This window comes from Equus asinus, chromosome 30 (assembly GCF_041296235.1).
Source record: "Equus asinus isolate D_3611 breed Donkey chromosome 30, EquAss-T2T_v2, whole genome shotgun sequence".
Lineage (NCBI taxonomy): Eukaryota > Metazoa > Chordata > Mammalia > Perissodactyla > Equidae > Equus > Equus asinus.
In genome coordinates, this window is record NC_091819.1 from 21,033,931 (window position 1) to 21,049,513 (window position 15,583).

General features: G+C 39.6%; 1 protein-coding gene across 4 annotated transcripts in view; it reads right to left on the reverse strand.

The window, feature by feature from the left end:
• Positions 1–1,554: 1,554 nt before the first annotated feature.
• The window catches only part of NVL (nuclear VCP like), a 95,697-nt gene continuing 81,668 nt past the window's right edge, over positions 1,555–15,583 (reverse strand). For all 4 annotated transcript variants that reach the window (XM_044762946.2, XM_044762947.2, XM_044762949.2 and 1 more), the window contains one exon: positions 1,555–1,850. In XM_044762946.2, coding sequence (XP_044618881.1) covers positions 1,806–1,850 — 45 coding nt within the window. In that variant the 3' untranslated portion in view covers positions 1,555–1,805. The remainder of the gene's footprint in view (positions 1,851–15,583) is intronic.

Sequence of the window (15,583 nt, forward strand, 5' to 3'; positions counted from 1 at the left end):
GAGAAGTGCTGGCAAAATCCACTGTGATGTCAGTTGGTTAGTTTTCTGCCCAATGCCTGCCTGCCTGCCGTCGAACCTGTATCACAGCTCATTTGCAAAGCTGATGGACAGGCAGCCTGACTGATCTCTTCCACATTCTACATTTCATGTTTAGGCCAAGCTGAACTACCAGAGAGTTATGTACTTAACCTTGTCAAGATTGTCAAGAAAATCTTTACTTTTTCTCATAACCTACGTACACAACATACCAGATGGTGATTCTCTTTCAATTTGGCTGATGTTAAGCAGTCAAATCTATTACTCAAATTTAGTGACTGTTTAAGACCTTCTGGCTCACACTTCTGATTTAATTTTCCCTTCGTTCTTAACCATCTATCTCTAGGACACGAACCTGATTTGCTTGTGTGTGTGTGTCCTCCTGCTCTGGGGTCCTACACCCTCCTTGTCACACCCCTTTTTTGGGCTCCGGGAGACTGTTTAGATGTCTGTATCCTTACGAACTCCTCGAAAAAAAGGGGACTGTGTCTTATTTACCTGATCGGCTTTTATCTATTAATACTTTCTCCATTTTATCAATTACATTCTTAAAAGTAGCATAAAAATTTTTGTAGAGTGAGATGGATTCGAAATTTTGGGAGAAAAAAAGTAGGTAACCAAACCTACCTATACAGACTCAGAATATACTGCGAGCATCACTGTAGATGAGGAATGAGATTAAACATGACACAAATTAAACCCTTCAGAAAGTATCAGTTGGGGACTTCTCAGAGGTACACCAAGGCCAGCGTGAGGGGTTCCCAACTGGCCAAATCTGGGACAATTTGAACATACTATAACAATAGTAACAGATAACACACTGGAAACATAGTAACTCCTGAGTTTGATGAGGAATGGAATATTTACATAGTTTCCAAATACCTCCCCACAAAACACATATGAATTACAAAAAAGACAGTAACTTTATAGTCTAAGAAGCTTGGCAGAACTCCCTTCATCAAGGGATCACAGCGATCATCATCAGTAACGGGATCAACTAAAGTTGACAGCACTTGACAGAAGGCAGCGAGAAGGACAGGACATCACGTCACGATATTCCTGCCAAAGACGCAGAACCTGAGTTTAACCCGAGGAAGCGTCAGAGGAGTCCACACTGAGGGCATTCTGCCAAGTGACTGGCTGTAACCTTCAAGTGTTCAAAGTCAGGACAGAGGAGCTGTTCCCGACTTTACGGAGGCTAAAGAGACACAATGAACGGCAACAGCCGGTTCTAAGCTGGATGCCTTTGCTATAACGGACATTATCAGGACAAGTGGAGAAACTCGAACGGAACCCGAGGATCAGATGGTAGCAATGTGTCCATGTTCATTTCCTGATTTTGAGGGTTGGTGATGTAGGGACTATGCTGGTGTGCAGGAAATACACACTCAAGTGTTTGGGGGTGATGGGGAATTCAGGCTGGCAACTTACTCTCAGATGGGTAAGGGGAAAAAACGTTCTTTTTTATTGTAATTGCAACTTTTCCACAGTACAGTTGAGACTGTTTCAAAACCACCATTTTATTTTTAAAAAGTATCATTTATTTTATTTTGCAGTTAAAAAATTTTTCTTTTTCTTAAAGAGGAGGCGGGGTGTTTCCACAGAAGCTTGGCCAGAGGAGAAGATTCTTCGGCTCCAACCCGGCCTCGTTCGCTTGAGAGTGGGTGCAGGAGCCCACGGCCACGTCCAGCCGAGGGCGGGCCGCCCGGAGCGCCGGGGCCTCTGCGACGGCTCCACGCCGGGCTCCTCCGCGGCCGCTGCTGCACGACTCAGCGGCTGAGGGAGCGCTGCACAGCTTCATACATCGCCTGATCCTGAGGGGGGGGGGGGCGAGGACAGAACAGAGAGCCCGTCACTGTTTGTTAGCGGCTGAATACGTCCCCCAAAATTCGTACGGTGAAGTCTTAATCCCCAGCACCTCAGAAGGGTGACTGTATTTGGAGACGCCGTCTTTCAAGAGGCAATTACGTTAAAATGAGGTCATTGGGGGGGCTCTAATCCAGTAAGACTGGGGTCCTTATCAGAAGAGGGATCAGGGCACACACACACACACAGAGAAGGCCGTGTGAGGACACGGGGAGAAGAGAGTCACCTGCAGAGGCAGAGGCCTCGGAAGAAACCCTGCCAACACCTTGATGTCGGACTGCTAATTTCCAGAACTGCGAGGAAACAAGATTCTGCTGTGTAAGGCCCGGGCTGCGGGGCTTTGTTATGGCCGCCCTCGCAGCCTAACACCCCAAGGGAGCAGAGAAACTGCCAGAGGAACCTCCAGCGCGGCCCTGTCAGTCTCCGTCCGCAGCAACAACGCAGGGCAGGTAGGCCGCCTCCCGTGCCTGCCCCACCTGGCGCGGCCCAGCGTTCGGGCGAGGCATCTGACGCGCGCAGCGCATCTCACTGCCGCTACCCCGGCATTTCAGGCGCTGGAGCCAATTCTACTCCTGTGAAATCCTGAAGAAATACTTGCAGCACGAGTTCGTCTTTCTAGCTCTTTAAAATCTTTTTTAAAACTCTGATTTTATTAAATTATTCTTTTGGATAGGTAAAATGTTCACAAGGTTCAAAAATACAGTCATAAACTGAAAAAAGGCCGTCTCCTACCCGCCCCCCAGAGCGATGTCTCCTTTTACATTTTCCTTCCGCACACACAGGCACATACTAATATTCACTATTTTCCCTTGTTTTTTATGTAAATGGTGGCACACATGGACACGATTCCTGCTCTTTTTATTTAATAACACATTTAGGAGGAGTTTTTCAGTCTTTCTAGAGTGCTTACATCACAATTCATCACACAGTCACTGAGGGTTTCCGTCTTTAGCTATGACTATACACAGTGCTCTGAAGAATAAGTAACGTGCATTTCTGAGGAGAAATTTACGGAAAGCAGCTGCTGGGTCAACTTGTGCTGTGGTGAGGCTGTGGCCCCTCATGGGCCCTCCTGACGGACAGCCACCCCAGCACGTGTGCAAGAGCAACTGTTTTTCCTGGCCAGTGGGGTGCCATCAAGTTTTGAGGTTTTTGCTAACTGACAGGTAAAAAGTAGTATCTTCGCTGCTCTTCTTTCGTTATCAGTAAAGTGAGAGTCTTTCTCCACGTTGAACGAGCCCATTTCCTTTTCTGTGAAGGATCTGCTCGTGTTCTTTGTCCATGTTTTAGGATGTCGGTCTTTTTCTCACCTATTTCTAGCCATTCTTTTCGGGTGCAGGAGATTAGCCCTTTGCGATATGAAGTGCAAATGTTTTCCCTACCTGGTCATTTCTCCTTCAACAAATTGTTTTTAATGGAGGAATTTCTATTCTCATGTATCAGATTCTTTAGGCTTTTCATTTATGGTTGCTGGGTTTTGTGTGAGAGTAGAAAAAGCACTCCTTACTTGACACTATAGAAAAATTTCCCTATTTTCTTCTGGGACTTTTAAGGTTTCAGTTTTTACATTTAAATCCTTGATTCATTTGGAATTTATCCTGGTATACAGTATGAAATATGAGTCCAACTTTAATTTTTGAGATGATTCCCAGTTGTCCCAATATTAATCCCCGAGCAGTCCATCTTTCTGTCAGAGTTATGGGGAAAATGCCATCCTATGTATATTTTATAGAGATTATGTATCATATTAAGGTCCACTCCTGAACTTTCAATTCTGTTCGATTTGTCTGTGAGTCAATTCATGTACCACTAATCACCATGTTTTAATTATTGAGGCTTTTGAAAAATAGATTAGTGTTTTTTAGGCTCCACCCCCAGCTTGATCTCCCTTTTGTAGTTTTCCTGGCTGTTCAGGTTTGCTTATTTTTCTAGATACACTTTAGATCCCCCTGTCTGGTCCCAAAAACAAAACAAGCAAAAATTAAAATAAAAAACCAAAGAGCAGAGCCATGAAAGTAATTGTGAATGACAACAAGGGGCCTTGGCACTGAAGTTTCTTCTTTGCCTATTGGACTGGGGAAAGTCAAATAAACGAGACTGCCTTGTACAGCCAAAAGAACAGCCAGCAAGCCTGAGCACAGCGTTCTCCAACTCCTAGCACAATCAAAATCAGACGATGGGAGATAAGGAGAAGTGGACCATTTAAAAACCTTTACAGAAATTGCAAGCTGAACTCATGGAAATTAGCAATAATGTGTTCTTTTACACACATAACATTTTTGACTTTTAAAAAGTGAGTTTACGACATTCTATTTTATTCTGACGATAATTCTGCGACAGATAAAGGCAGAACCAATATTACCTCTAACAAACAGAACACTGAACAGAAAGGAAGGGCAAATCCGCCATTCAGGAGGGAAAAGCATTTCCTGGACTGTACTTAATGTTTACCTTTGGTTTGGAAGATAGATTTTAAAGAAAAACCTCTATAAACTTATTTCAGTGATTTTTCAAGTACCTCTCACACAGTTTTAAAAGTGAACACAAAATAGATATTAGTGAAATGCTGAATTAACTCTGAAACAGGATGAAAGGGTCTCTGTGTCTGAACAGCACTGCTGAATAGTACATGGTAAAGACATTTCAGCATGCTCTGTTTATAACCAGGTTAAAGCAATTCCTTTGTTAGCAGTAAAATAATTTTTTAAGTTATAAAACAATATTCATTATAGAAATATTAGAAAATACAGATCAGCAGAAAAAAATAAAAATTAATCCTTAATTTCCAGAGATAACTACTGTTACTATTTTGGTCTTCCAGACCTTTTAAAATTATTATTTTTAAAATATTTAAATTTTTTGAATAAGTAATAATTCACAATTCAAATTTCAAATAGGATAAAGGCCCTCCAGTTACCCAGTTTCTCTCCCAAACGCAAACGTTATGAGCTTCGTAAGTAATTATTTCCTAATGGCCAGTTAACAAGCCAAACAGGGAAAGCAGTCTCTTTACCTTGATGTTATGCCTTATTTTTTAAAAGATCTTGGTCATCTGCTTTATTTATTATTTACTGAAAATTCATACTAAGCCCATTTCCAAAAGAGAAGCTGTAGCTTCTTATACACTGGGGTAGTTTCCAGAAATCAAATATTTAAAGAATTATGACCACCAAAGATACTAAAAAGAATCCACTAGAATCAAGTAGCATCACTAGGGCATACATGTAGCCTTCCAAGGGCTGTTCCTAAGAGGATAAAAAAACCCCTACGATGTCTGGAATTATAGGTTCAGACACGTTTTTACTCCATTCAGTCACAGGCCTTAGTCCTGCAGCATCTCTTCACACGAGCGGCGCTGAGTGACCAGGCTGTTGTGTTCTCTAGGTACGCATCCATGGTAGGGCTTACCACACGACTTTAGCTGCTCACAGACTAGGAAGCACGTCTCACAGGATTCTCCATCTTGGGAGTCCAGCACAGTGCTGCTGTATGTACAGCAGGTACATGATAAATGTCTGTGCCTGGACAGAAGGACGGGATCTCAGGTAACCCATTAACACACACCAGGGGTAAGGGGGACTGACTTGGCAAGTTTTTCTCTCATTAATGTCAAGGTGACAGAAACAACCAGACAAGTGGATGAACTGTATAATCCTGAGTGTGAAGAAGAGAATCGAAGTGCCGTTGGTCAGTGTGTGTGAAAAACACCAAGCCAACGAGTTCACAAAACTGAAGAGTTTCTATGGTGTGGCTTTAACAGAGGAAGACAGAGGAAGAAAGAAAAAAATTTATAATTTATGTTTGTGCGAGGTTTCCTTCCTGACAGTGGAACAATGCCATAGTAGGCAGAGTGAAAAGACTACAATTTGAGTCTTAATTTGAGTAAGTATCTGGGAAAATAATCTCAGGGTCTCAACATTTATTAATAGTTAACTTAGCCTCAGGTCTCTGGTGAGCAGTTAATACTGAAAAAAACCAGACTAGCAAAGTAAGTTATGCTTTCTTGGTCTGTGAAATGACATACATTAGACAAGAGAATTTGGCTTCTTTGAGGGGATAAAATACAAGGGTGACACAGCTGACATGAACATCTCTGAATTTTAAGAAGCAACTGGCAAAAAGAGTCCAATCTTATTTGTTGGCGTAACTGCCAGCCGTTTAAGTCCTCCTGGAGCCACGACGGCACACAGCCTCCCCCTGGAGATCAGGAGGGGTCAGGAGCTTCAGGGGGCCGAACAGATAGGCCAGTGGAGTGGGAGTGAATGAGCACAGGCAGAGACCCAGAGAAGGAACGTTTGCTCATTGTCCTCACCTCCACCCTCCACTAGTTACTGAGGATTTACGGGGTCAGGTGACAGATTTCTGCATCTGGCTCCTCAACTAAACCCTAGAGAGATGTCAATCAATTGCTGGACACCAAATGCACTCTTCATGCTCTTACTCTCCAACCCCAGAGTAAGCATCACGTGGCACCAGGGAGGCAACTGCTCCAAGGAAAGAGCACCGGCCAGTGTGACAGAGTCACCTGGCTTAAGAGGCTAACAGTTCACAACTAGGAAGACAGGTCTGCAGATGCTGGGACAGAACCAGACAACTTTCTTCTTTCTTTGTCCTTTTTAGACATCTCCTCCTGATTTATTTAATGTTAACTCACTTCAAAGTGATTGCTATTTTTGCAGGAATGTCTGAAAGGCTAAAATGTAATAAGTATTCCTTTCACATTTAACAAAATCTAGTGATTCTCCTTTAGTGTAAAAAGACGACTCAAAATCCCAACCCTGCCACTAACAAGTCCATTAACTTGAGTACCAGCATCTCATTTACAGGTTTTCATTCTATGGCTTGAAGTCATCATCTACATAAAAACTATGCTGCCCCTAAGACTCAGCCTGGCCGGAGTATCTCATTTCCTAGTCAGCCACACTGATGGCTTTTGGGATGGGCTCCTGACCTGGGCTGGACCCACCACAGGCCTCCCTGACACTGTCCTGCCAGAGCTATGAGGAGTTCTCTCGCTATGGCGGTCAAGAAGCAGCTGTAGGTCCGGGCCTGCAGGCAGTCATCTTCCCCCAAGAGATAAAGCAATAATGTTTCTGGATCCAGCATGCCCAAGGCCAGCTGTGCTCTGAACATCCTTATTATATGGACCAATGAATTCCTCTTTTTTTCTGCTTATATTAGTTTGAGTTGGATTTCTGTCATTTACAACTAAAAGGGCCCTAATAGTAAAAGTAGAAAGAGGTGGCTTTTAAATGAGCTGGTCAATTTTACATTCAGGAAAGCATCTTAACAAATGCCACGCTTTTCTTTCGGTTACATAATTTTTCTTGTAGTTTGACTTTTGAAATGGATTCTGTATGACTATGCCAACTCCTCTAATTCCAACTGAATTCTCCTAAATCAGGAGGGAGAGGTTCTCGAGCACAGCCTTGAACTGTGAAGGCCCTGAAACAGAACCAGAACCAGAACCAGAACCAGAAAGAAGGAACTGAGCCCCAGAAAAATATAATACACATTGGTTTCAAATTTACAGGCAAAAAGTAAGCAAAGGTGATAAAACAAAGATTTAATCCTTAATTATTGTAACTACAAGGATGAAAACATGGCCAAATTTAACAATCAGGTTGAGCTATTTTCAAACTTTGCATGAGACATTAGTAGCTATCTGTAATAAAATGACTTGAGCAATAAATATGGAAGCTTCTAAAAATTACAGCAAGCAAATATAAACAAAGAAGTTTCTAGAAAATTGATCTTTTTAGAGATAAAGAAAATAAAAGAGTGACAAGCGAGAAGCTATCCAAGACCAATATGTAAAAACCAACTGAACTTCTATATACTAGTAACAATTAGAAAACAAAATTTAAAAAAATATTTTACTGATCAAGAGAAAATAGCCTCAATATGTATATCTGATAAAAGACTTCAATCCAAGATAAATTAAGAATCTGTACAAGTTAATAATGAGAGAAGCAACTCAATTTTTTTTTTTTTTTTACTTTTTTTTTTTTTTATTAATGTTATGATGGATTACAAGCTTGTGAAATTTCAGTTGTACATTTTTGTTAGTCATGTTGTGGGTACACCACTTCCCCCTCCGTGCCCTCCCCCCACCCCCCCTTTTCCCTGGTAACCACCGATCAGATCTCCATATCAATATACTAATTTCCACCTATGAGTGGAGTCATATAGAGTTCGTCTTTCTCTGACTGACTTATTTCACTTAACATAATGCCCTCGAGGTCCATCCACATTGTTGTGAATGGGCCAATTTCGTCTTTTTTTATGGCTGAGTAGTATTCCATTGTGTATATATACCACATCTTCTTTATCCAATCATCAGTTTCTGGGCATGTAGGCTGGTTCCACGTCTTGGCTATTGTAAATAATGCTGCGATGAACATAGGGGTGCAACGGACTCTTGAGATATCTGATATCAGGTTCTTAGGATAGATACCCAGTAATGGGATGGCTGGGTCATAGGGTATTTCTATTTTTAACTTTTTGAGAAATCTCCATACTGTTTTCCATAGTGGCTGTACCAGTTTGCATTCCCACCAACAGTGTATGAGGGTTCCTCTTTCTCCACAACCTCTCCAACATTTGTCGTTCTTGGTTTTGGATGTTTTTGCCAATCTAACGGGGGTAAGGTGATATCTTAGTGTAGTTTTGATTTGCATTTCCCTGATGATTAGCGATGATGAACATCTTTTCATGTGTCTATTGGCCATATTCATATCTTCTTTTGAGAAATGTCTGTTCATGTCCTCTGCCCATTTTTTGATCGGGTTGTTTGTTTTTTTGTTGTTAAGCAGTGTGAGTTCTTTGTATATTATGGAGATTAACCCTTTGTCGGATAAGTGGCTTGTAAATATTTTTTCCCAATTAGTGAGCTGTTTTTTTGTTTCAATTCTGTTTTCCCTTGCCTTGAAGAAGCTCTTTAGTCTGATGAAGTCCCATTTGTTTATTCTTTCTATTGTTTCCCTCAACTGAGGAGTTACAGTGTCCGAAAAGATTCTTTTGAAACTGATGTCAAAGAGTGTACTGCCTATATTCTCTTCCAAAAGACTTATTGTCTCAGGCCTAATCTTTAGGTCTTTGATCCATTTTGAGTTTATTTTGGTGTGTGGTGAAAAAGAATGGTCGATTTTCAATCTTTTGCATGTGGCTGTCCAGTTTTCCCAGCACCATTTGTTGAAGAGACTTTCTTTTCTCCATTGTAGGCCCTCTGCTCCTTTGTCGAAGATTAGCTGTCCATAGATGTGTGGTTTTATCTCTGGGCTTTCAATTCTGTTCCATTGATCTGTGGACCTGTTTTTGTACCAGTACCATGCTGTTTTGATCACTGTAGCTTTGTAGTATGTTTTGAAATCAGGGATTGTGATTCCGCCGGCTTTGTTTTTCTTGCTCAAGATTGCTTTAGCAATTCGTGGTCTTTTGTTCCCCCATATGAATTTTAGGATTGTTTGTTGAATTTCTGTGAAGAATGTTCTTGGGATTCTGATTGGGATAGCATTGAATCTGTATATTGCTTTGGGTAGTATGGACATTTTAACTATGTTTATTCTTCCAATCCATGTGCAAGGAATGTCTTTCCATCTCTTTATGTCATCGTCAATTTCTTTCAAGAAAGTCTTGTAGTTTTCATTGTATAGATCCTTCACTTCCTTGGTTAAGTTTATCCCAAGGTATTTTATTCTTTTCGTTGCGATTGTGAATGGGATAGAGTTCTTGAGTTCTTTTTCTGTTAGTTTATTGTTAGTGTATAGAAATGCTACTGATTTATGCACGTTAATTTTATACCCTGCTACTTTGCTGTAGTTGTTGATTATTTCTAATAGTTTTTCTGTGGATTCTTTGGGGTTTTCTATGTATAAGATCATGTCGTCTGCAAACAATGCGAGTTTTACTTCTTCGTTACCTATTTGGATTCCTTTTATTTTTTTTTCCTGCCGAATTGCTCTGGCCAGCACCTCCAGTACTATGTTGAATAGGAGTGGTGAAAGTGGGCACCCTTGTCTTGTTCCTGTCCTCAGAGGGATGGCTTTCAGCTTTTGTCCATTGAGTATGATGTTGGCTGTGGGTCTATCATATATGGCCTTTATTATGTTGAGGTACTTTCCTTCTATACCCATTTTACTGAGGGTTTTTATCATAAATGGGTGTTGGATCTTGTCGAATGCTTTCTCTGCATCTATTGAGATGATCATGTGGTTTTTGTTTTTCATTTTGTTGATGTAGTGTATCACGTTGATTGACTTGCGGGTGTTGAACCATCCCTGTGTCCCTGGTATAAATCCCACTTGATCATGGTGTATAATCTTTTTGATGTATTGCTGTAATCGGTTTGCCAAAATTTTGTTGAGGATTTTTGCATCTATGTTCATCAGTGATATCGGCCTGTAGTTCTCCTTCTTTGTGTTGTCCTTGTCAGGTTTGGGGATCAGAGTGATGTTGGCTTCATAGAATGTGTTAGGGAGTTCTCCATCTTTCTCAATTTTCTGGAACAGTTTGAGGAGAATAGGTATTAAGTCTTCTTTGAATGTTTGGTAGAATTCTCCAGAGAAGCCGTCTGGTCCTGGACTCTTGTTTTTGGGGAGGTTTTTGATTACCGTTTCTATTTCCTTACTTGTGATTGGTCTATTCAGATTCTCCATTTCTTCCTGATTCAGTTTGGGGAGATTGTAGGAGTCTAGGAATTTGTCCATTTCTTCCAAGTTGTTCAATTTGTTGGCATATAGTTTTTCATAGTATTCTCTTATGATCTCTTGTATTTCATTGGTATCTGTTGTGATTTCTCCTCTCTCATTCCTGATTTTATTAATTTGCGCTTTCTCTCTTCTTTTCTTGGTGAGTCTGGCTAGGGGTTTGTCAATTTTGTTAATTCTTTCGAAGAACCAACTCTTTGTTTCATTGATCCTTTCTATTGTCTTTTTTGTTTCAATATCGTTTATTTCTGCTCTTATTTTTATTATTTCCCTCCTTCTACTGACTCTGGGCTTTGTTTGTTCTTCTTTTTCTAGTTCTGTTAGGTGTCGTTTGAGGTTGCTTACGTGAGCTTTTTCTTGTTTAGTGAGGTGAGCCTGTATTGCGATGAATTTCCCTCTTAGGACTGCTTTTGCTGCATCCCAAATGATTTGGTATGTCATGTTCTCATTTTCATTTGTCTCCAGATAATATTTGATTTCTTCTTTAATTTCTTCAATGATCCATTGTTTGTTGAGAAGCGTGTTGTTTAGTCTCCACATTTTTGCACCTTTCTCTGCTTTTTTCTTGTAGTTGATTTCTAGTTTAATAGCGTTATGATCAGAAAAGATGCTTGATATTATTTCAACTCTCTTGTATTTATTGATGTTTGCTTTGGTTCCCAAAATATGGTCAATCCTTGAGAATGTTCCATGTGCACTTGAGAAGAATGTGTAACCTGCTGTTTTTGGATAAAGTGTTCTATATATATCTATTAAGTCCATCTGGTCTAATTTTTCATTTAATTCTATTATTTCCTTGTTGATTTTCTGTCTGGATGTTCTGTCCATTGGTGTTAATGGTGTGTTGAGGTCCCCTACTATTATTGTATTGTTGTTGATGTCTTCTTTTAGTTCTATTAAGAGTTGCTTTACAAATTTTGGTGCTCCTGTGTTGGGTGCGTATATATTTATAAGTGTTATGTCTTCTTGGTGGAGAGTCCCTTTTATCATTATATACTGTCCCTCTTTGTCTTTCTTTATCTGTTTTGCTTTGAAATCTACCTTGTCTGATATTAGTATAGCGACACCTGCTTTCTTTTGTTCATTATTAGCTTGGAGTATTGTTCTCCATCCCTTCACTCTGAGTCTGTGTTTGTCTTTGGGGCTGAGGTGTGTTTCCTGGAGGCAGCATATTGTTGGATCTTGTTCTTTGATCCATCCTGCCACTCTGTGTCTTTTGATTGGGGAGTTCAATCCATTTACATTTAGAGTGATTATTGAGACGTGGGGCCTACCACTCCCATTTTGTGTCTTGTTTTCCGGTTTTCTTCAGTTTCCTTTGTTTCTCGTCCCATGGTTTAATCTGTTCTGATGTAGAGCTACTACTCTCTGTTGTTGTCCTTCTACTTATCTCCTCTGCTCTTGGTTTTGTAGCCCCTTTCCTTTTTTGGATTTTTCAGGAATGAGGGTTTTCCTGAGGATTTCCTGAAGAGGAGGTTTTGTGGCAATGAACTCCCTTAATTTTTGTTTGTCTGGGAAAGTTTTTATTTCTCCATCGTATTTGAAGGATATTTTCGCTGGGTAGAGAATTCTCGGCTGTAGATTTTTGTCCTTCAGATTTTTGAATATATCATTCCACTCTCTTCTAGCCTGTAAAGTTTGTGCTGAGAAATCTGCTGATAGCCTGATGGGGGTTCCTTTGTAGGTTAGTTTCTTTTGCCTGGCTGTCCTTAATATTTTCTCCTTGTCGTTGACTTTTGCTAGCTTCACTACTATATGCCGTGGAGTTGGTCTTCTTGCATTGATAAAGTTTGGAGATCTATTGGCTTCTGTCACCTGAAGATCCATCTCCCTCACCAGATTTGGGAAGTTCTCAGCCATTATTTCTTTGAATAGGTTTTCTGCCCCTTTCTCCTTCTCTTCTCCCTCTGGTATACCTATAATCCTTACGTTGCATCTCCTAATTGTGTCTGATAATTCTCGGAGAGTTTCTTCATTTCTTTTAAGTCTTGCTTCTCTCTCCTCCTCTGCCTGCAACAATTCTATATTGCCATCTTCCAAATTGCTAATTCTTTCCTCCATATTATCGGCCCTACTGTTCAGAGCATCTAGATTTTTCTTAATCTCCTCTATTGTGTTCTTCATTTCCAATATTTCTGTTTGGTTCTTCTTTATCGTATCAAACTCTTTTGTGACATAGCTCCTGAACTCGTTGAGTTGTCGGTCAGAATTCTCTCTTAACTCATTGAGAATCTTAATGATGGCTGTTTTGAAGTCATCGTCATTTAGGTTATACATCTCATTTTCTTTGGGATTGTTTTCTGTGTATTTGTTGCTTTCTTTCTGTTCTGGAGATTTAATGTATTTTTTCATATTGCTTGATGTTGTTGATTTGTGCCTCCGCATGGAGATAGAGTTTAGTTGCTCAGCAACTCAATTTTTTAAGAGCAAAATATGAGGACACAAGATATCCAAATGGCCAATAAGCATATGAAATATGCTCAAATTTTAGTCATCAAGGAAATGCAAATTTAAACAACAATATTCATCCAGTAGAACAGCGAAAATTAAAAGACTCCCAATACTCAAGTGCTGGTGCAAGGAAAAATCCTCAGGAAAAGAACGAAACCAAACAGAGATAAACACTCTACCTGATAAAGAGTACAAACTAATATTCATAAGGATGCTCATTGACCTTGGGAGAAAAATGGATGAATTCAGTGAGAACTTCAACAAAGAACTGGAAAATATAAAAAAGAACCAATCAGAAATGAAGAATACAATACTGGACATGAAAAGTTCACTAGAGGGAATCAATAGCAGAGGAGATGATGCAGAAGAACAGATCAGTGAGCTGGACAAAAGACTAGAGGAATCATCCAACCAGAACAGACAAAAGGAAAAAGAATTAAAAAGAAGGACAACAGTCTAAGGGACCTCTGGGACAAAATCAAGTGCACTAACATCTGTATGGGACACCTATAGTGTCCCAGAAGAAGAACAGAGAGACAAAGGGGCAGAGGATCTATTTGAAGAAATAATAGCTGAAAACTTTCCTAACCCAAGGAAGGAAACAGACACCCAGGTACAGGAAGCACAGAGAGCAGCAAACAAGAGAAACCCAGAGAGGCCCACACCAACATACATTGTAATTAAACTGTCAAGAACTAAAGATAAAGAGAGAATCCTAAAAGTTACAAGAGAAAGGCAACAAGTGACATACAAAGGAAACCCCATAAGGCTATCAGATGACTTCTCAGCAGAAACCTTACAGGCTAGAAGAGGGTATCACCATATATTTAAGTTGCTGAAAGGAAAAAATCTATAGCCAAGTATTCTCTACCTGGCAAGGTTATCATTCAGAATGGAAGGACAGATACAGAGTTTCCCAGACAAGCAAAAACCAAAGGAGTATCACCAACCTTACAAAAAATGCTAAAGGGACTTAGCTAAGTGGAAAAGAAAAGACCACAAATAGGAATAAGAAAACTATCAAAAAAACAAAGATAAATAAAATCACTGGTAAAGGCAAATATACAACAAAGGTACCAGATCAACTACCTATGAAGGTCAAAAGACAAAAGTACTAAAATTATCTATTTCCATGATAAGAGGGTAACGGATACACATGCACAAAAAAGAGGTGAGATATGCTATCAAAAACATAAAATGTGGGAGGAGGGGAGTAAAAGAGTAGAGCTTTGAGCAAAAGATCAAACTTAAGAGACCATCAACTTAATATAGATCGCTATATATGTAGGTTATTATATATGAACCTCATGGTAATCACAAACTGGAAACCTATAATAAATACACAAAAAATTAAGAGAAAGGAACCCAAACATAATACTAAAGAAAGCCATCAAACCACAAGGGAAGAGAGCAAGAGAAGAAGAAAGGAACAGAGAAGAACTACTAAAACACCCAGAAAAAATAACAAGATGGAAATAAGTACATTCTCATCAATAGCTACTTTAAATGTCAATGGACTAAATGTTCCAATCAAAAGGCACAGGGTGGCTGATTAGATTAAAAAAACAAGACCCAAATATATGCTGCATACAAGAGACACACTTCAGAGCTAAAGACACTCACAAACCAAAAGCGAAGGGATAGAAAAAGATACTCCATGCAAATGGCAAAGGAAAGAAAGCTGGGGTAGAAATATTTTTATCAGACAAAACAGACTTTAAAATAAAAACTGTAACAAGAGAGAAAGAAGGGCTCTGCATAATGATAAAGGGAACAATCCAACAAAAAAATACAACACTTGTGAATATCTATGCACCCAACACAGGACTACCTAAATATATAAAGCAATTATTAATAGACATAAAAGGAGAAATAAACAGTAACACGATAATAGTAAGGGACTTTAACACTCCACTTACACCAATGGATAGATCATCCCTCCAAACAGAAGATCAATAAGGAAACACTGGCCTTAAAAGACACATTAGACGAGATGGACTTAGTAGATACATATAGAACATTCCATCCAAAAACCACAGAATACACATTCTTTTCAAATGCACATGGAATATTCTCCACGACAGATCACACATTAGGCCACAAAACAAATCTCAATAAATTTAAGAAGACTGAAATAATACCAAGCATCTTTTCTGACCACAAAGGTATGAAACTAAAAATCAACTACAGAAGAAAATCGGAAAAGCCACAAATACATGGAGATTAAACAAAATGCTACTGAACAACGACTGGGTCAATGAAGAAAGCAAAGGAGAAATAAAAAAATACCTGGAGACAAATGAAAATGAAAATACAACATGCCAAAATTTGTGGGATATAGCAAAAGTGGTTCTAAGAGGGAAGTTTATAGCAATACAGGCCTACCTCAACAAACAAGAAAATTGTTAAACAAGCAATCTAACAGTGCATCTAACAGAACTGGAAAAAGGAACAAGGCAAGCCCAAAATCAGTAGAAGGAAGGAAAGAATAAAAATCAGAGCAGAAATAAATGAAATAGAGA